Genomic DNA, 22,539 nt, shown 5'->3' with positions numbered 1-22,539 from the left:
TGTTGACATTAACATCAGGAAAAAGTGCAGTTTCAATCATTAGCAATGTTAACCCAGATATGATTTATTTAGTTGATGTGACCACAAACAAAAAATGAAATAGAAAACCACTGAAGCCTCTATTTTAAATCAAGGTATAAAAATCTTCACCCATGACTTCTACATGAGGTCTAACAAAAACGTACCCCTTATGTCAAAAAAAAAAAAAAAAAAAAAGAATATAGAAAAATAATTTGTTAGAAAATAAATTTGACCAAAAAAGGCATTTAGAATTTACTGTAGATACCTTACAGCTTAAATTAAAACCATAATGAAGCAAAACAAATGGGAAGTTACTAACCCACAACAGTAAGTGCAGAATTGATTTGAAATATTATTTGTGACGGATCATGAGATAAACTAACTCTACCCGGTATTGAGCTTCCACACAAACTCTAAATATTAGATCATGCGTTGTGTTTCTAGGAGCCAAATCACTATTTAACACCATTTGCTATAAAACATCTGTGAAAAAACAAAAGAAATTACCAATCACATAGATGCATAATTTTTGTAGCATATTTTTAAGCTTCATTTGAAACCATTTGGTGCCCTTTATAAACATTTATGTTAGGTGTACACACAAGTGTATTACAAAGATGCATATATCTTTAGATCCACATTCTGTTACCTGTCTTCTGATTAAACTTCAAGATCAGTAAATAATTTACATTACGTATGAGACATTATATTTCATACACTGGTTCTACTTCCACTTCTGAGCTTTCTATAGTACACACACAATCTTCAAGTCTGCAGTTTAAGCTTGTTTTCAAAAATATTGCACTAGCATTGACAGTGAAGAACATTATAGCATCAGAACTGAGCATGCGGTGCAGATGGTCTGTAATTAAAAAGTTAACGAATCTGGTTTAAAACGCTTGCAAAATAAACAGGTTGTTACACTGGATGGAGTTGTAAAAGAGGGCTGCTACATTTGTTATGGGTGCATCTGAACATTCTCATATAACAAATACTTGAAATGCATATTGCATTCTATGTGAGTCGCTTGGATGCACACTTAAGTATTTTTTGAAGAGCTCAAAGTTTTGCTTTCTTTGGGATTTTTGATGACTCTGGTATTCTGACATGATAATTTTGCTCAAAATTCAAATAAAAAGAACAAAAAATTCAAATAAAGCCACAGGAGGTGCCAACATAGCAAATACTGTTTACATTTAAAGGTGAAGTGTGTCTCTCTTTTGATGTTCAGATACTTTTTCCTATCCTATGCAGAGTCAACTAAACGTTCACACTGCAGACAAATGTGTCCCAACTCCGAATTTTTTGCTCATGTGTGATTCATCTGTTTTTCTCATAGCATTGTAAACGGCACAAACTACATGGGATCTGATCTTTTTAATTCTGATTTGTGCCATATGTGGTACTAAATCCAATACAGGTCAGATGTTTAGAATAGAATGGAGTATAGATCAACATTTGTCATGATTTTGTGCTCATGGGAGTTGCTTCAAAGAGTTTACATACCCTCAGTACTTGCTTCCATATGACGGTGCAAGTGTTGCCATGTCCACAGTTTTCCCACAGAATTTGGCTACTTTTTCACTTTTGCCATGGGTTGTTTTTCAACTCTGCGACCCCACTAACACGATATTTACCCCTGGAGCTTGACTGAGCTCGTTTTGGACTAGTTTTGAGAAGCAATTGGGCAAATTTTGTTGTGGAAACCCTGTTCATATTGTAGTTATTTTTAGTAGTAGTAGTAATGTTTAGATCCGATTTGAGCTTCAAATGCATTAAAAATTAATTAGACCCTATGCAACATGCCGACTGGAATCCAGTGAAATCGATGTGCACGAGGTGAGAATTACTTTTAACTACTTCATACATTCTTGATTGTTGAAAATAATGCAAGAAGAAATACATTAATGTAATTTATTTTATTTACTAGTTACTTATCACAAATAGTAACTGCGTTAGTAACTGAGTTACATCATTATAAAAGTAAATAATTACCAAGGAAAGTAACTGTTCTGTTACTACTTTTAAAAATGTTCAAATATGTCAAATAACTTGGATGCCCCCAATCTTAAAGGGTAAATGAATGAAATTTAAATTAAGTGAATTACATTTTTCCAGACTAATATTAAATGCCTGATATCCTGTGTGTGTGTGTGTATATATATATATATATATATATATACACAAAAGCGACACGAAAAATAATACTGATAAGATAACAAAACTACTACTAATTCGAGTTCTAATAATAACATAAAATGCACTAAGGATTAATTAGCTGCTGGGTTAATGAATATTAATCACGTTGTCTCCGTTCGCTCAAACTGATTTGCTGAAATTAAAACAGATACAATAATAGATGAGCGCCAGCCAATAAGATTGCTGTTTGCGTATTAGTTCCACCTACTACCGAAGAAACTGCCAGTTCTAAAAAGCTGAAGAACTCCAAAGGAACTCCGTTATTTTGACACAAATACCGGTACAGTAATAAACTGAAAAATAAAATTATAATAATGTTATAATAAATTATACCAACATTGCATTTTATTGTCATTTCCGCTGTTGTAACGGGGGAAACAGTAATTCTTTGATTACTCCTTACTGAAAAAAATAATGCCGTTAGTAACACCGTTTATTTATAACGTCGTTATTCCCATCACTGGTCATTTGTCCTATATGCGTGTCCATTCCATTTGCCACTGGGGGCAAATTTCTGAGTTACAATCAAATGTTCTGTTCAAGGGTTCATAAGCTGAATTCCTGAAAAGTGTAATGCAGTCCCAATATCGGAACATGTCTGCTTACCTGCTAATAGTATTTTACGTCTATGTCCAAATTGGCAGGATTAAATTAAAAAAAAAAAAAAAAAACAGTATGTGGAAAAATACCTGGACACCCTGGATTCTGACGACACTTGCAGAGATGTCTAACCCATAAGGCAATGTGAGATGATTAGCAAATGTTGGAAAAGTGACATGGTAAATGTAGTATGTACGAATTGTATTTAAACTACACTTTTATGCATAGATCATGTCCAAAATTGCATACACTCCGAATAGGTACTTTTGAATAAGTAATTACTTTGTAAATACCAAAAAGTGTACATGCTATATGGTACAAATGTGTAGTATGAGGTAATCTGAATCAAAGGCCTATTAAAGGAGTCATTGGATGCCCATTTTCCACAAGTTGATATGATTCTTTAGGGTCTTAATGAAAAGTCTGTAATATACTTTGGTTTAAAAATCCTCAGTGGTAGTGTAAAACAACACCCCTTTTATCTTGCCAAAATCAGATCTGCAAAAATCATTCCATTCTGGTCGAGGCTGCTTTAAATGCAAATGAGCTCTGCTCGCCCCGCCCCTCTCTTCTCTCTGTGGAGTGACGAGCCTGTTTACTTTAGCCGCTAAACTTGCTAACTAGCACATTATTAGGAAAGGCGATTGCAAAGATTCATAAAAAAAAACCCTGCGCGCGCGAACATAGACAGATATATGTAAATCAGGAGGCGCATTCCCTTCACAAACAAACATAATCCACTGCATCTTCAGTGGCTCAGATGAGTAAAATGACGACCACTATGTTCATTATTACATCCAGCAACACAACACCTCAATCACTCAATTCTTGTCTAACCTACATCCAGCACCAAAACATGGAGGTTGGACTGTTACGACTGATCTGAGGTAAGACGCTCATGGCAATCAACTATGGTGGGAGCGGCCTCTGTTGGTGTGACGCCACAACGACAGGCATCTGAGAATGGCTCCATTTGAAAAAGGGAATATTTTTTTTTTACAGATTAATTAAAAACCACTGCATGGATTTTTATCATTATAGGGTAGATTTGTACATACACTGCCAACACACATTAATGTTCAAACAACATGTAAAAGGGAACTTACTGTTTGCAAACACTGCCTGTTTCTATAAGAACCGCGGCATCTAACGGCAACTGCAGTGATGAAATGACTTTACTAATGAACGACTGGCTCTATCATTTAGAAGGCTTAAGTAATAGGAGTGCACAGTCTTCATATATATATGTGACCATGGACCACAAAATCAGTCACGAGGGTCAATTTTTTGAAATTGACGTCTATACAATATTGCGAGGAAAGGACAATATTTGGTTGAGATACAACTGTTTGAAAATCTGGAATCTGAGGGTGCAAAAAAAAAATAAAATTGAAAAAATCACATTTAAGTTTTTAGCAATACAAATTACTAATCAAAAATTAATTTTTGATATATTTATAGTAGAAAATGTACAAAATATCTTCATGGAACATGATCTTTACTTAATATAATGATTTCTGGCAAAAAAGAAAAATTGATAATTTGACCCATACAATATGTTTTTGGCTATTGCTGCAAATATACCTGTGCTACTTAAGACTGCTTTTGTGGTTCAGGGTCACATATAAAGTCTTTGTTTGGACTTATTATAATCATGTGACCTACCAGCATCAGTTGTCACTTTATTGCTGTTCACAAACCCTCTCCTGTGGCCTCATGGGATAGTAAAATTTCCACTGGATGTACACTTCCAAATCTTTTGCGAATCTTTTTTTTTTTGTTTTTTTTTGTTTTTTTTGTTTCACACAGAAATTACATACTTCACCTTTGAATATAAATTCCCAGTGACCTCAATCAAGAAACACAAGTCGAACAAATTTTCCAAATTGCTAGGATAGGCGTTACGTAAATGGTTGCACTGATGCTTGCAATGATGTTTTACAAATGTTTTTTTCCACAATTCGTTCTGCTCGTGTTTTGTGAATAAGGCCCAATGTGTGCAAAGTAGGGATGTGACAATAAATCAATGCATAATCAATATGTGGATTGATTCTGAGATTTCATGCACTGCATTGTAATTCTCTCTCAAATCTATTCTGAGCTTATTTTTGAACAGCAGATGGCACTGCACGCTTTAGAAATGGCCGTACTGTGCTTGCTTCCAATTCCTTACACACTTGAACCTAAAATGATCATTCATAATGTTTGACAAGGTTGAAGCGAATTGCAAGGGCAATGGCTATGGCTCTTCAGCGCTGTTTTTCATTAGCATTTGAGTGTGTGGTTAAGAACTAGAGTGCCGTCTGCCGTTTAAAACTAAGCTCAGAATAAACTCCAGAAGAATCACGATGCATTCAGAAAATCTCAGAATCTATCCACAAATTGACTCTGCATTGATATATTGCTGCATTCCTAGTGCAAAGCATAAAGATGCTGAAGCATGAGTGTCGCAGGCCCTTCACTGTTGTCGAAGCTTTGAACCAGTCGTCTTAAGCCAGGCACCTCCAACCCTGCTCCTGGAGAGCTACCATCCTGCAGATGTCAGGTCCAAACCTTCTCCAACACACTTGCCTGCAATTATCAAGCTGGTTCAGGTGTGTTTGATTGGAGCTGAAATCTGTAGGTTGGTAGCTCTCCAGGAGCAGGGTGGTGGAAGGTTAATGAGCTGACTTTGCCTTTACAGCTGTGTCGTAACCGACTCCTCTTGTTCCCAGCTGGAGGAGCCCAAACTGTCACAGGGTCCCACCCAGCCATGGCACAGATCATCACTAGAGGCCAAGAGCTGGGCGCTGGAGGTGGTCAGGCTGGAAGCACAGTGCAGCGGGGGCAGCGAGTGACTGGGTGGCCGGAGGAGGAGACTGTCCCTGCCGTTGGCCCTTTGAGATGTGGCCTGCGTTGGGTTCTGTTCAGTCCCAGGTGCTCCCAGTCCCAATGTGTGCAGGTGCATCTCGCTCTGTGTTACCTTTGACAGCATCTGGGGACCATGCCAAGACGACTGCGGTACTTGGTCTGAGATGCTGTATGCGGACTGCTGATTTCCTGTGGTCTCCACATTTTGGTCCGGGATGTGTCCGTTCATACGAGACATTAGCATTCCCAAACGCTGCAAAGAGTTTTTCTTGGAGCGCGAAAAGCGCTGTAGGCGGCTGCTGGTCCGCACAAACGCAGACGAGTGGGATATGTTGTTTCTCAAGCCATTGCTTTCTGGTCTTTCTCTTGCTGATCCCGACATGGACTTGAAGAGAGCCGATACGCTAAACTGGGACTCTCGGGTTCTCCTGTAACATTGGGAGAAGGACGTAGATGCTTTGGATCTGGACGATTCTCCAGGTTCTCCGAACCTATCGCCCTCCTCGTCGCCGTCATCGTCTTCCTCAGGCTCAGCTGTTTCGTCCTGCTGAGTGGCCTCGCTACTAGAGGAGTATGTGCGGCGCGGTGGTTTACGGTTGCCCAGCAGGTCAAGAACCTCGTAGCGGAAGCTGGAGATGTCCTGCTTAAGTTCCTGAATGCAGAAATATGGAATTCAATTACCGGAGTGTAAACTGCACCACCTAATTACAGGAAATGTTCTAACATTATGACATTATCATCATGACTTCTGGTTCTTGGGGTATTCCTTGAGGACTTTAGGGATGAGTCATATCTGGAGTTTATCATCTTCCATAATTAGTCTCTCCCTCAACTGTCTGAGGCTTAATATATAGGAGATGACGGCTTAGCAAAATAGAAGGCAAAAAAAAATCATTACATACAGGTTGGAAACTAGATTAAAGGAGAAGTTCACTTCCAGAACAAATATTGGCAGATAATTTACTCACCCCCTTGTCATCCAAGATGTTTGTGTCTTTCTTTCTTCAGTTGATAAGAAATTGTTTCTTGAGGAAAAAATTTCAGAAATTATCGCCATATAGTAGACTTCAATGGTGTCCCCAAGTTTGAACTTCCAAAATGCAGTTTAAATGCAGCTGCAAATGGCTCTTATGATCCCAGCCGAGGAAGAAGGGTCTTATCTAGCAAAACGATCATTTATTTGCAAAACAAATTAACAATTTTATATACTTAATTAACCTCAAAAGTTCGTCTTGTCTAAGTCTATGTGAACTCTATGGCTCTTTTTTCTGGTTTAATACAGTTAGGGTTAGGGTATGTCAAAAATCTTGTTTTCTTCCCCAACTTCAAAATCGTCCTACCTCGCTGTAGAAGTACCAACACAGTGTTTACAAAGTGAACAAAAAAAGGTGAAGCAGCGATGTAGGACAATTTTGACGTTGAAGAAGAAAACGAGACAGGAGTTTTCGACATACCATAAATGTATTTACCCCGATTACACAGACTATGTATGCGCATCACTGAGACGAGACAAGACGGGCATTTGAGGTTAAAAAGTATGTAAATTGTCAATTTGTTTTGAAAATGACCGATTGTATCGCTAGATACCTCTTCCCTGGCTGGGAATGTTTAGAGCTCTTTGAAGCTGCATTTAAACTGCATTTTTGAAATTCAAACTTGGGGGCACCATTGAAGTCCACTATATGGAGAACATTCCTGAAATGTTTTCCTCAAGAAACATAATTTCTTATCAACTGAAGACAGAAAGAAAGACATGAACATCTTGGATGACAAGAGGGTGAGTAAATTATCTGTACATTTTTGTTCCGGAAGTGAACTTCTCCTTTAATGTGGGATTGCTTGTTGTTTTGTCATATTGCGGCTAGTTAGGTGGTTAGGAAATTACTATTTAGGCCAGGGGTGCCCAAACTCGGTCCTAGAGGGCCAGTGTCCTGCAGAGTTTAGCTCCAACTTGCCTCAACACACCTGCCGGGAAGTTTCTAGTATGCCTAGTAAGAGCTTGATTAGCTGGTTCAGGTGTGTCTAATTGGGGTTGGAACTAAACTCTGCAGGACACCGGCCTTCCAGGACTGAGTTTGGGCACCCCTGATTTAGACTATAAAATTCAAATTTTGTCTTTAATAGACAGTAGGTACTTATTAATTAAGATCATTTTCAGCTCTCAAAGGGATAGTTGATCTAAAAAAAGAAAATTCAGTCATTATTTACTCACACTCATGTCATCGTAAGACCTACGTTCAACTTTGGAACAAAATTGAAGATATTTTGGGTGAAATCCAAAATGCCTAGACAGCAACGCAACTACCACGTTCTAGACCCAGAAAGGTAGTAAGGACATCATTAAAATAGTCCATATGACATCAGTAGATCAAGCTTCAATTTTATGAAGCTACGAGAATACTTTTTGTGCACAAAGAAAACAGGAATAGGGTCAGAAAGCTCTCCGATTTTATCAAAAAATATCTTAAAGGTCTTACAGGTTTAGAACGACATGAGGGTGTGTAATTAATGACAGAATTTTCATTTTTGAATGAGCTATCCATTTAATTCAAAGTTAATTTATTCTTTTCCTAATATGTGAACTGTTCATTTGGTTTATCTACTTAACATTATTAATCTCATTAGTATTCATATCTTAAGGGTGTTTCTACCACGTCAACCAACAGTCAAACCTACATGACTGACTTTGTCAGCCTTGCTGTGAAAACCCAGCTGAAGTCATTCAGCTTCTAAGAAGTGATTTTTAACACTGAGTAATGCTATGTCAAAGATTGAAATCTTGGTGAAATTAATGGTTGGAATCAAACTTTGATGCTTATTATCTAATAATTAGATTTTGAGACTTAAGCCTGGATTTCACAGTCAGACATTTCTACATTTGGATAAAAATGTATGCTTTACAAATACAAATGAGATAACCATGGCTTTATAAAGTGCCTGTAGAATAAGATGACAAAAAGTCCTCATACCTTGAAGTTCTCCTCTGTCAGCCCTTCGTCTGTTTTGGCGCTGCGGATCATGGCTGCAACATATCGCTTTACCAAGTTTCTGATCACCTCCTAAAATCAGCCAAAAAATGTAAAGGGCTTCAATACATTTTTCTTGACATATTACCTTCTGATCTACAAATAACCCTGTTTTCCTCTTCAGTATGAATCATAAGAACATTCCACATCCCCAAAGGAGGTGATGATTTATTCTCGGGTGAGGTGAGATGGGGTGATGGGCTCTGAATGTGATTGGCATGCGCATATTTTGCGATTCCAGTTTAATAAGCGGCGCAAATCAGTTTTGGGCATATTCATGACATATGTATTAGCTGGAGGTGAGAATCTGGACGTGCATTCATTAGCATTTATTTGCATATCCAATAAAGAATGAGCCAGCGGTGGCTCTCAAAACCCGCTTACGCACAACAACAAAATAACTGCTAGTGCAATATCCGCTACTGCAGCTCTTGATTGTTGGGGAGAAAAATTTGTCTGTAGCAATTATATACAAACTCACACTGACAAAAGACCCTGCTTAAAGGAGCAGTTCACCCGAAAATGACAGCTCTGTCATCATTTATTCATTCTTATGACTTTCCAAGTCCGTATGATACTATTTTTTTCACAGAACATAAGAGATTTTGAACAATCATCACACAGCTCTTGGCATGCAACAGCATAATGAGCACAGCTGTCAAGCTGCAAAAAAAAAGCCAAATGTATTAAAAAAAAAACATTGTATGACTAAGTATTTCCAGTATCCCAGGTCTTTTGAATCTATACAATAGACTTGAAATTTAAGGGGGGTGTTTACATGACACTGTTTTCAACTAAAAACAGAAATATTTTAATTTGTTTTGGCAGTTCATTTTCATGCCAGTAGTGTGAAAAATGCACGTTTTTGAAAAAGATATGTTTTCATCTCCATTTAAAATATAAAAATGTGTGATGTCATCTGCAGGCATGTTGTGTTTTTACAAAGTGCCATCTACTGGCCTGGCATGCATAACGCATGTATAAAATACATTATATAATACAGAAACGCAACGGAAAAACGTTTCCGTTTTTAGTACTATCGTTGTGTAAACGTATCCTGAGTTGTCATTCACTAATAATGTTGCATCATCATCACTGGTGACATTTTCTATGGTTCTTTTATGGTGTTTTTGTCCATTTTGGAATTCGACACCCTCTATAGTGCATAACTAAAATGATGTAGAATTCTTCCAAATTGTCTACTTTTGTGTTCCATAGATAAAAAATAGCAGCATACAAATAAGACAAGTGTGTGTATTGTTGTAAGTTCCTCCCTGCATTCCCTTTTTGAAGGCACGTTAGATTGTTTAGTGGCAGCTGTGTTGTTTCATAATGGATGTTCATTACAGTGTCGCGACCTGCACCAGAGATTGCCGGAGTCTGGCTGGCTATGTATTAATGCATTAGCAATTGACAGAAATCCAGTGGTTGTGAAGTTCAAAGCAGGAGAGGGTATAATGCAATTAGAACACACAAAGAATATGCACTGATTAACTAATTAACATATTTATTTTCAGTGTGATCATGCACGATTTTAAATATTTGTTTTAAAATCCCATCTACATGATTTTTTCTCTTTGCAAGCACCTAAACTATCATTTACGACAAGACATGCAAATTATACAACGTGCAGTGCTCTAATAACTTATTAATATGCATGATGCCCATAGGGTTTTGTTTGTTTTCTCATTTAAATTGTTGGAACGTTTAACATATTAACAGCAAGGTTTGAATCCAACAGCATGCTGGGAAACGGATTAATGACACAGGTGCCAAAGTGTGATGTGTACGGCCAAATGCCATTACCTGGTAGTGCTGGTTCTGAATGAGGTTATCAGCATGCCTTTCCTGAAAGACAACAATAGCAAATTTCAACAATAAATGTGTGGCATTATGTAATACTTATGATCTAAAGTAAATAGTTTATCTCACATAAAGTAGTTTCAGTTACTGTTATTTTTAGTATAATTTATATACTATTTTATACTATGTTTTTGTTAATATTTAGAATTTTATTATATTTTTTGTTTTTACTTTGATTTTAAAGTGTGTTTTTGCCATAACTTTTAAATGTCTGTATGTTTTTTTTTAATGCAAGCCATTTTCTGTCACTGAATTTAAAAAAAGGTAATTGCGAGTTTTTCATATCACAATCTTTCATATGACAACTTGTATATTATATATATAAGATATTTTTTTATCAGAATTGCATGATATAAACTTGCAATTGCCAGTTAAAGTCAGAATTGTGCAATATGAACATGCAATTCTGACTTTTTATTCTCACAATTTCGAGTTTATATCTCACAATTATTTTTTCTTGCAAATCTTTTTTCTCAGAATTGTGAGATAAAAACTTTACAATTCTGACTTAATAACTCACAATTGAATTTCTGAGAAAAAAGTCAGAATTCCAAGATATAAAACTCGCAATTCTGAGAAAAAAAGTCATTTGTAAGATATAAAATCACAATTCTGAAAAAAAGTAAAAATTCCAAGATAACTCACAATTCTGACAAAAAAGTCAGAATTGTAAGATATAAACATGTAATTCTGAGGGAAAAAAGTTAGAAGCCCTAAATATAAAAATCGCAATTCTGAGAAAAGTAAATTCCAAGATATAAAATCACAATTCTGAGAAAAAAAGTCAACTGCAAGACATAAAATAGCAATTCTGAAAAAAAAAAGTCAGAATTCCAAGATGTAAACGTGCGATTTGAGGAAAAAAAGCAATATAAAAATAACTAACAACTAACAATTCTAAGAAAAAAAGTCAATTGCAAGATATAAAATCGCAATTTTGAGAAAAAGTCAATTGCAAGATAACTCGCAAATCTGACAACAAAGTCAGAATTACAAGATATAAAATTACAATTCTGAGAAAAAAAAGTCTATATTTCAAGATAAAAACTCACAATTCTAAGAAAAAAAGTCAATTGTAAGATATAAAATCGCAATTCTGAAAAAAGTAAGAATTCCAAGATAAATTGCAATTCTGAAAAAAAAAATCACTTGCAAGACATAAAATCGCAATTCTGAGAAGAAAAGTCAAAATTCCAAGATATAAAACCACAATTTGGAGAAAAAAAAAGTCTGTACTGCAAAATAAACTGTATTGCAAGATATAAACTCGCAATTCTAAAAAAAAAGTAATTTGCAAGATGTAAACATGCAATTCTGAGAAAAAAAACTCAGAATTCCAAGATATAAACTCGCAATTCTAAAAAAAAAGTAATTTGCAAGATATAAACATGCAATTCTGACAAAAAAAAGTCAGAATTCAAAGATATAAAATCGTAATTCTGAGAAAAAAGTCAGAATTCCAAGATATAAACTCATAACTCTGAGAAAAAAGTCAGAATTCCAAGATATAAAATCACAATTCTAAGAAAAGTCAGAATTCCAAGATATGAACTCACAACTCTGAGAAAAAAGTCAGAATTCCAAGATATAAAATCACAATTCTAAGAAATGTCAGAATTCCAAGATCTAAACACGCAATTCTGACAAAAAAAGTCAATTGCAAGATATAAACTCGCACCTCTGAGAGAAAAAAAAGCCAGAATTGCAAGACATTCAAAGACATTCAAGACATTCAAAGAAAACTGCAAGATATAAAATCACAATTCTGAGGAAAAATGTCAGAATTGTACATTTATGTCACAATTCTGACTTTATAACAGTTGTGAGTTTATATTACGCAACACTGACTTTAGAGTAGAACTGTAAGTTTATATCTAATAATAATTCTGACTTCATTTCTCAGAATTGTGAGTTTATATCATGCAATACTACAACACAATTTTGTTTTAAATGTTTTTTTTCAGTTTGCATTTATTTTAAGACTTTTTTTTTTAAATGGTTTTAGTATTACGATAACAACCCTGAATCGTTCACCTAAAACTGAAAACTGTCATCATTCACACACCTTCATATTGTTCCAAACCTGCATGACTGACTTCCGTGAAACACAAAATAGTGTTTGAAGTTTTTTTTTTGTGTGTTATAAAAAAAAGAAAAGAATATAGAGCTTTGAAGCTTTCAAAGGGGTATCATAAAAGTAGTCCATGCGACTTCTGAATGTCTTCTGAAATCATATAATAACTTTTTACATTTAAAAGTCTTGACAGCTTTAGTCCCCATTCATTGTAACTGTATGAAAGAGCGACCAGAACTTTCTTTTAAAATTTCTAGGTTGCATTCCATGGAGGAAAGCCATTCACAGATTTGAAACAACATGAGGGTGTGTGAATGATGACAGAATTTTCATTTATGCTTTCATTTATTTAACTATTTCTTTAAATGGTCTGAAACGCTTTCTGAAAACCTTTGACATGTCTGTTCTTTACTGAAACGCCAGCTACAAATTCAAAAATAAATGATGGCAGCCTTACATAATGATTGTCAAACCCAAAACTCTGCGCTCCATGTGCTGTGTGTGGGAGAACGTGGGTGAGCGCGCTTGCAAAAACAGTAGAGCCCACCTCACAGAGAAGACAAGTTCAACTGATCGAAAGATGTCAGGGGAATTGGTATGGTTGAAGTGGGGTTGCCTAGCAACCAACATCGGCCTAGGGCAACTCGAGGCTGGACGCCAAATAGACAAACCCTAGCAGGTTATATCTAAATATTATTTAATGGCAGGACATCCAATTTCAGAGGCAATTTATGATTTATGAAGTTTTTTTTTTCCTTTTGGTTTTAATATAATAAAGTATGAGCAAAAAAGACTAATAATGACTGTTTATAACAATTATGCTGTTTTTGTTTGCTTTTGTCAAGGACTGTGTTACATTTATTGAGTGAAAGCTATAATGTGCCACCCACGCTGCATACAGAATGAAAGCGCACAGTGCATTACCGTGAACTCTTTGAGGTTTTCGTGTTTACACTCGTCCTCGTGTCTCGGCTCTCCATGTCCGCACAGACGGCAGTGCAACCACACACACAGGTACCACACAGACTTTGGACTAGGTACGATGTTGAAGGGTGGCGGTAACGTCCCGCCCTCATCAAAGTAGCTCATCCACAGCTTGGTACGAGCAAATTTCCACTCGATGTCCGCATGATCCTACAGCAGAGAAACACACAGCCAGTTGGATGGAGGAGAGTGTTAAAAGTGCCAATTGGGAAAGTGTCCCAGACTGGCTTTTGTTGCTGCAAAAATCATCTTGCGATTGGATGATGTGCGTTTACTCAGAATTGTGTTTACTTGATTAACGGTTCCCATTGTGAGACACAAGCAGGGGTGAAAATGCCTCTAAATGCAGCTTATATAAGCACACAATTAACATCCTGAAAAATACATAGAAATAAACCAATCTGGCTGAGAAAACTGCTAAAATATGATGGTCTGCTAGTAAGATATAGTACTAATGTCTTTAATGTTCAGTACATACAGTCATGGCCAAAAATATCGGCACCCTTGCAATTCTGTCAGAAAATGCAACACTTCTCTCAGAAAATTGTTCCAATTGCAAATGTTTTGGTATTCACATGTTTATTGTTTTTGTTTGCACTGCTGAAAACACACACAAAAAAAAAAAAAAAAAAAAAAACAGAAAAGAAAAGTCAAACTTGATAAAATTTCACACAGAACTCAAAAATGGACTGGACAAAATTATTGGGACCTTGTCAAAATTGTAAGAAATAATTGCTTTTCAAGCATGCGATGCTCCTGTAATTTGTATTTAGACACGCCTGTGGCAAGTAACGTGTGTGAGCAATATAGTAATCACACTTGCATCCAGTTAAAATGGAGAAAAGTTGACTCAACCTTTGTGTTGTGTGTCACACTGAGCATAGAGAAAAGAAACAAGTGTAAAGAGGTTGTCTGTGGATTTGAGAGAAATTGTGGAAAAACATGGACAATCTCAAGGCTACAAGTCCATCTCCAGAGATCTTAATGTTCTTATGTCCACTGTGTGCAATATCATCAAGAGGTTTACAGCCCATGGCACTGTAGCTAAACTGCCTGTTCGTGGATGGAAGGGCAAAATTAATGAAAAATTACAACTAAGGATTGTTTGAATGGTGGATAAAGAACCCCAATTAACTTCCAAACAAATTCAAGCTGATCTGCAGAGACAGGGTACAACAGTGTCAGCTCACACTATCTGTCAACATCTGAATGAAAAGGGACGCTATGGTAGGAGACCCTGGAGGACACCGCTGCTGTCACAAAGGCATACAAAAACAAGACTGGAGTTTGCCAAAACTTATGTGACAAAACCACAATCCTTCTGGGAGAACGTACTTTTGACAGATAAGACAAAAGTAGAGCTTTTTGGTAAAAGATATCATGGCACTTTTTACAGAAAAAGAAATGAGGCCTTCAAAGAAAAGAGCACAGTCCCTACAGTCAAACATGGTGGAGGTTCAAAGATGTTTTGGGGTTGCTTTGCTGCTTCTGGCACTAGATGCCTTGACTGTGTGAACGGTATCATGAAATCTGATGATTACCAAAGAATTTTGGGGCGCAACGTAGTGGCCAGTGTCAGAAAGCTGCGTCTCCACCAGAGGACAATGACCCGAAACACACTTCAAAAAGCACTCAGAAATGGTTACAAACAAAGCGCTGGAGAATTCTGAAATGACCAGCAATGAGTCCAGATCTGAATTCCACAAAACACCTGTGGAGAGATCTCAAAACGGCAGTTGGGAGAAGGCATCCTTCAAATAAACTCATTAATGGTTACAGGAAACGATTGATTTCAGTTATTTTTTCCAAAGGTGGTACTACCAAATATTAAGTTAAAGGTGCCAATAATTTTGTCCAGTGCATTGTTTGGGTTCTGTGTGAAATTGTATCAGATTTGACTTTTCTTCTCTGTTTTTTTGTGTTGTTCCAATGCAAACAACAAAAATAAACATGAGTACCAAAACATTTGCAACTGCAACAATTTTCTCAAAGAAGGGTTGCTTTTTCTGAAAGAATTGCAAGATATTTTTGGCCATGACTGTACAAAAAACATTATGTAATGTAAGAATTTTAAACATTTTTGAGGGGAATTCATGTTCAGAAAACATGTATAAACATACAGGGGTTGGACAGTGAAACTGAAACACCTGGGTTTAGACCACAATTAGTATGCCGTTTGGCCTCCTTTTGCAGCCAGTACAGCATTATTTCATCTTGGGAATGACAAATACAAGTCCTGCACAGTAGCCAGAAGGATTTTGAGCCATTCCTTTCGCAGAACAGTGGCCAGGTCACTATGTGATGTTGGTGTATGAAAACATTTCCTGACTCGCTCCTCCAAAACACCCCAAAGTGGCTCAATAATATTCAGATCTGGTGACTGTGCAGGCCATGGGAGATGTTTAACTTTACTTTCATGTTCATCAAATCACTCTTGTCACCAGTCTTGCTGTGTGTATTGGTGCATTATCATCCTAATACACGGCACCACCTTCAGGGTACAATGTTTGAGCTATTGGGTGCACATAGTCAACCTTCACACTCTGCTCTTATTGGTGGAATGTGCGATCAGTAAAGACTGGCCACCAGGCTGCATAAATATAGCCATGAAACCTCCAACACTATATTGGCCAGTGTTTCAGTTTCATTGTCCAACCCCTGTAGAACTCAACATTATATGATAGATAGGGCCCCTAAACACTCTCATGATTGTCACACTTGACACTTGATATCAAATAATTTGCCCTGTTTATGACATTTGTAGAGGATTAAAAATGTCACATGGTGCAACTTCCCAAAACTAATTTATGAATTAATAATTATTGATTTCTCTTTAAAAATGTACACAGATTTATACAACAGTTCTTTCTGGTCCTCAAATCTGATTGGCTAAGAGTAGTGCAATATCCTAGTGATATCAGAACTCCAACCGTTTCACTGTTTGTATCACTCTGCTTGTGGTATTTCTCGCAGTGAGTGTCATGGCGGACTCCTAAATCCACTATAATTTTATAAATAGTACTGTTTTTGTTTCACAGAAAGTATTTTTACAAACTTTTTAGGTAAAAATGTACTTGTTTAGACTTTAAATATGTGGTTTGTTAATAAAGATAACATCTCCTTGAAAATTCGCTTTAGTGTTTTCAGAGATGTGAGCTTTAGGGCGTCAGCGGGTGTTCAGCGCTCATGAAGAGCAGCCTCACCTTGGCTAGATCTTCTGGAATTTGCCACTGGCTCTGATGTCTCTATGGTTAAACATGAAATATAATTTGTTTATGGTAAATCTAATGGGCAGTCTTTTGTCTCATTAATCAGTTATTTGTTCCAGAGCAGCCTATAGCGATTTTGGTTACACCACATGACATTTTTAGTGATTAATTTTTAGCTGTTAGTTTTATCAGTAATGCACATTATTATGTTTCTTATTTTTAAAGGCTTTATTTAGTCACCTGTTGACTGATTTTAGCCACTTTTCAGCTGGTCGCTCAGCTAAACTTGCTAAATACCATCTTGGCAAAGCTAGGAGACCAGATTAAGACCGGATTAACCCAGCTACAAAGAGCAAACCATCTTAGGCTGGCTTGAAATGTTCTTTTTAGCAGGATATTATTCATACCTAGCAAATGGACTTACAGTTTTTCTCAGTTGCTTTGGTGCATTTCTTTGGTGCAGAAATGAAATTCTCAGAACTACTTGTTCAACCCTCCACATCATCTAGTCACTTGTGAACATCATAATAGCAGTTTCTCATTCTTTTGAACAAGTTGCTTTGGTACATTCATGCTATTGATTATGTAAATTTGTCTGCAGTTTCCTACATTATCAGTGGCTAATGTCATTTTGCTCAAAATGTATTATATAGTTCTCTGTGTTATAGTCGTACCCATCAAAACATCAGTAGTTCATCGTTTAAGTCAATTAAAGATCTAGTTGATCTTTCACTAATGAAGAGATTGTAGATCAACCAATGATAAACCAGTTCTCTGAAATTCCTCATACAGTGCTACATGCAAAAGCAAAGTTCTGCCGAAGGTGTGTTCCCTGTGTTTTCTTTTGTAATTTTGTATTCTTCCTTTGTGCCAATGTTTTTTTTTTCTTTTCTATATCACAATGACATTGTAATGTGTTTTTTTTTTTGTCAGATGACTAGTAAAAGTGTAACTGTGCATCCTATCTAGTCTCTTTCAGTCAATATCCCTCATACAGCAATGTGTAAATTTGTACTTTTGACATGGATATATGGTATACATAGTGCAGCTTTCTGCATTTCAATACAGTAACTGTTGACAGTTTACATCAGGTAACAGAGTGCACTGTTATATTGACAACATGACTAAGCATTTTGACTTTCATTCTGATGGCACTGATATATTCATTGACAAATACTTTTGAGAGATGAACTAATGATTTTAAGTACGTTACAGGCTTTTGCAGGTAATCCATTGTGTTGTGATGTTTGCACAAATAGTTTTGTAAAATGCACATACTTCTTTGCAAATATTAAGGATGATTCGAGAAATGCACCAAAGTGACTTGGAAAAACTGTCATGTAAACAAGACACACGGCTATTTCAGAACATTTCACGAATTTGGCTCTTTTTTGTGAATTTGGCCCTTTTTTGGCCACATTTGAAGACAGTATGATTACAGCTGGTTTCAGACATTAAAGGATTAGTTCACTTCCAGAATAAAAAAAATACTAATTTACACACCCCCATGTCATCCAAGATATTAATGTCTTTCTTTCTTCAGCCGAAAAAAAAAATTAAGGTTTTTGAAGAAGAATTTTCACCATATAGTGGACTTCAATGGGAGCCAATGGGCTGAAGGTCCAAATTGCAGTTTCAATGCAGCTTCAAAGGGCTCTACACAATCCCAGATAAGCAATTAAGGGTCTTATCTAGTGAAGCGATCTGTCATTTTCTAAAAAAAAATTAAACGTATATACTTTTTAAACACAGATGTTTATCTTGACTTCAAGCATTACGTAATCAAGTTGGAAAGGTCACAAGTGATGTAGGCAGCATTACCAACCTAGAGTTTTTCACCCTATACACCCTACACTTTTGAACTGAAGACAGACAAAGACCTAATTGTGTGACTGTGTAAAGCATCGTGGAGCTAGTTCAAAACAAGCATTTGTAGTTAACAGGTATATCATTTTAATTTTTTTAGAAAATGACATTTAGCTAGACAAGACCCTGGACCTTCAACGCACTGATCCCTATTGAAGTCCACTATATGGAGAAAAATCCTGTAATGTTTTTCTCAAACACCTTAATTTCTTTTCGACTGAAGAAAGAACTAATCCTATATTAGGTCAAAATAGTGTATGGCACTTACAGCAATGAGTTGGTAGGAGTTGTTCATCATAGCAATGAGCATGTTCAGCAGCACCACCAGTGAGATGACATTGTAAGTGCCAAACATAGTGGCCCCCACAAACTCTGTAAACTCATGACGAGCCTTCACGTTGGTAACGTACAGATTCAGCAGCCCAAACACAGACCAGAAGAGAGACTGGAGAGTTTCAAACAGCCTGAGAAGAGAAAGAGAGAAATAATTGGGGAATTAATTTGGGGAATTGAATTGGAATGGTTTTGAGTCATTTTTCCTGCACTATTATCAACAGCCTGCAACTTGTAAATATTACATACCGCTTTTATTAAATATAGCTAAGAAGAAAACACACAAACTGAAAGAATCAACTTTCTCAGTGATTATTTACTTTCTTCTTTCAGCTTAATAAGCAGAGACAAACATAAGACGTGTTGGCTGATTTACCTTGAAAACATTTTGACACTGTAAGTTACTGTAAATGACCAAATACTTATAAAAGTACAATTAAGTAATTATAACTACAAATGCAAAGTTTCTCAAACAAACTTGACAAATGTTTGTTTGAATGTTTTGAAAAAAATGTTTTTTAAAAACCCGTTTTGAATGGATGGATGGATGGATGATAGATGTATAAATTAATGGATGATGGATAGGTGGATGGATGGATGGATGGATGGATGATAGATGTATAAATGGATGGATGGATGATGGATAGGTGGATAGGTGGATAATGGATGGACAGATGGATGGATGGATGATAGATGTACAAATGGATGAATGGATGGATGGATGGACGGATGAATGAACGGATGGATGAATAGATGGATGGATGATAGATGTATAAATGGATGGATGATAGATGTATAAATGGATGGATGGATGGATGGACGGACGGATGAATGAATGGATGGATGAATAGATGGATGGATGATAGATGTATAAATGGATGGATGTATGGATGAATGGATGATGGATGGATGAATGAAAGATATATAAATGGATGAATGGATAGATGGATGGATGATGGACGGATGGGCCATTCAAATTTCTATTCAGTTTAGTGGGAGCAGCCAATTCAATTAAAATTCCACATCCTATTATACAATAAATGGATAATAGTGGAAAAACAGGGAAGAAAAAGTGGAAAAGTTTTTCTGACTGTTTTTACAGGAAACAATTCAGATATTTGCCTTCTCAACGGTAGTTTTGAAATATATTGTTCTCATTGAAATCTCTTCTCATTTTTGGTCACATTATTACCGCACAGCCTTGAGCAACAGATTCTCGTCATTACACAACAGTTGATGGATGATGCACTGCTCTATAATTTTGTCTTCGTCCTCTGAGATCAAATGATTCTGCAAGGCTCATGCTATGATGTGGAACTTCAGGAAGATCATAACCATTACCACTCTCGTTTCGGTTCTCATTTCTTCCTCATTTTGACCTCTGTGGGAGGTCAGCATTAAGCTACGTGTGGCATCTTGGCCATATTATATTCATTGATCAAGCTGACCGAAGTGTCGGTGTGGGTTTTGTAATATGCGCATCACAGTTCATTTATTCTGATTATTAGCACAGCTATAAGATCTCTGTTACTGCAAAGCCAAGCAGGGAGCTCGACTGTTGAGCTGTGTCATTATCATCTAATGTCTGATCTGACTCTAGGAGCACAAAAAGGATGCTGCACCTAAAATATCTGAGCTGGCCATAGCTGGTTTACGATGGTCTCTCAGCCTAGTCCAGCTGGTGCTCAGCTAGTTAGCTGTAAACCCAAAACCTTTCTAAAAACCAGCCAACAGAGCAGTCTGACCAGCTCAGGTTCAGGTCAGGCTCAGAAACCAACTAGATTACCTCAAACCAGCTAAAGACAATTCTTTAATGCTGTCAAAACAGTTTTTTTTAGCAAGCCCCATTCAGTCTAGGCACAAATTTATCTTGTATTCATAAAACTCGAAAAGTAGGAAAAGGAAAGTTGTATGGACCGTTTTTTTTAGACATTTTTCTGAGAAAACAATAGTCAGGCTGGTCTGTTGACTGCTCACTTTTCAGCTGGTCTCCCAGCTACAATGGCTAAGACCATCTTGACTAGGAGACAGATTAAAACCAGATTTAAAAAGTTTGGGCTGGTTTAAGCTGCTCTTTTCAGCAGGATATTTGTTATTTTTGGACCATGACAGCCACTGGTCACGATCTATATATATATATATATATGTGTGTGTGTGTGTGTGTGTGTATACTTGCAGATAATATAATGCTAATTGAATAAAAGGCCACTTAAATGTACTTAGCGAACTGTGCTCTTTGTTATAATGTCAAATAAATATCAAATTTTACTTTAAAGTACATTGTAAATAATTGTTATTGTGTTAAGATCAAATATATTTTATCTTTGAAATCAATAAATTCCAATTTTATCATTACAAATACAGTTGAGGTTTTATAAAATTTATATACACTGCCCTCTAAAAGTTTGGATACGCCCTAGAAAAGTGGGGTTTTGGACAATATTGGCATAAATTCTTTATTGTGATAATTTTGCACTGATAAGGGACAGCACAAACTACAAAAACATATTGTTTAGATAAACAGTTTATACATAGAAAAAACTTATTAGCAGCTATTACAGCTCTGCACAATCTGGGCCTAAATTCATTGTATTCTAAACTTAATTGGTAATCAATTGTTTAAGCTATTAAGGTGTGCTGACCCAAAAAAATTTTAAGAACCTGGGCCAAGTTTAAACCAGTAACCAGGCATCACAGCTGGCAAAGGGGCATGTCTGACTTTGACTTGTATATATTGCCATTATTATGTAATCAAAATGAAAATTATTATTGCTGATCTTCAATGATAATGTCAAGTCACTTTAATGTATTTGCACCAAAAAATAATAAGGATTTATGCTGATATCGTCCAAAACCATACTTTGCCAGGGGTGTTTCCAAACTTTTGGAGGGCAGCGTACACCTTGCAAAATCTGCAAAATGTCAATTTATTTTACCAAAATAAGAGGGATCATACAAATGCATGTTGCTTTTAATTTAGTACAGAAAATAATAGCTTAATTTATAAAAATGACCCCGTTCAAAAGTTTACATACACTTGATTCTTAATACTGTGTTGTTACCTGAATGATCCACAGCTGTGTTTTTTTGTTTAGTGATTGTTCGTGAATCCCTTGTTTGTCCTGAACAGTTAAACTGTCCGCTGTTCTTCTTTGGTTTCTCAGCATGTTTGTGTATTTGAACCCTTTCCAACAATGACTGTATGATTTGGAGATCCATCTTTTCACACTGAGGACAACTGAGGGACTCATATGCAGCTATTACAGAAGATTCACCTCACTGATGCTTCAAAAAGGAAACACAATGCATTAAAGCCGAAGGGTGAAAATTTTTAAATTTGAAGATCAGGGTAAATTTAACTTCTTTTGTCTTCTGGGAAACATGTATCTATTGTAGCTTCTAAAGGGCAGTACTAAAATGGAAAAAAAATATGATATTTAAGCAAAATAAGAAAAACGTACACATCTTCATTCTGTTCAAAAGCTTTCACCCCCCGGCTCTTAATGCATCGTTT

At 36.3% G+C, this 22,539-nt stretch overlaps 1 protein-coding gene across 1 annotated transcript in view; it reads right to left on the bottom strand.

Moving 5' to 3' along the window:
• LOC127152831 (short transient receptor potential channel 5) overlaps positions 1-22,539 on the bottom strand; it is a 56,880-nt gene continuing 34,341 nt past the window's right edge. The window contains exons 7-11 of the mRNA XM_051093687.1: positions 18,961-19,156; positions 13,558-13,767; positions 10,503-10,544; positions 8,640-8,729; positions 1-6,322 (exon numbers count right to left, since the gene is read on the bottom strand). Coding sequence (XP_050949644.1) covers positions 5,498-6,322; positions 8,640-8,729; positions 10,503-10,544; positions 13,558-13,767; positions 18,961-19,156 — 1,363 coding nt within the window. The 3' untranslated portion in view covers positions 1-5,497. The remainder of the gene's footprint in view (positions 6,323-8,639; positions 8,730-10,502; positions 10,545-13,557; positions 13,768-18,960; positions 19,157-22,539) is intronic.

The sequence above is a fragment of the Labeo rohita genome, chromosome 21 (genome assembly GCF_022985175.1).
Source record: "Labeo rohita strain BAU-BD-2019 chromosome 21, IGBB_LRoh.1.0, whole genome shotgun sequence".
Classification (NCBI taxonomy): Eukaryota; Metazoa; Chordata; class Actinopteri; order Cypriniformes; family Cyprinidae; genus Labeo; species Labeo rohita.
Note: the sequence above shows the minus strand (reverse complement) of the source record. Positions and strands in the feature narration are given on the sequence as shown.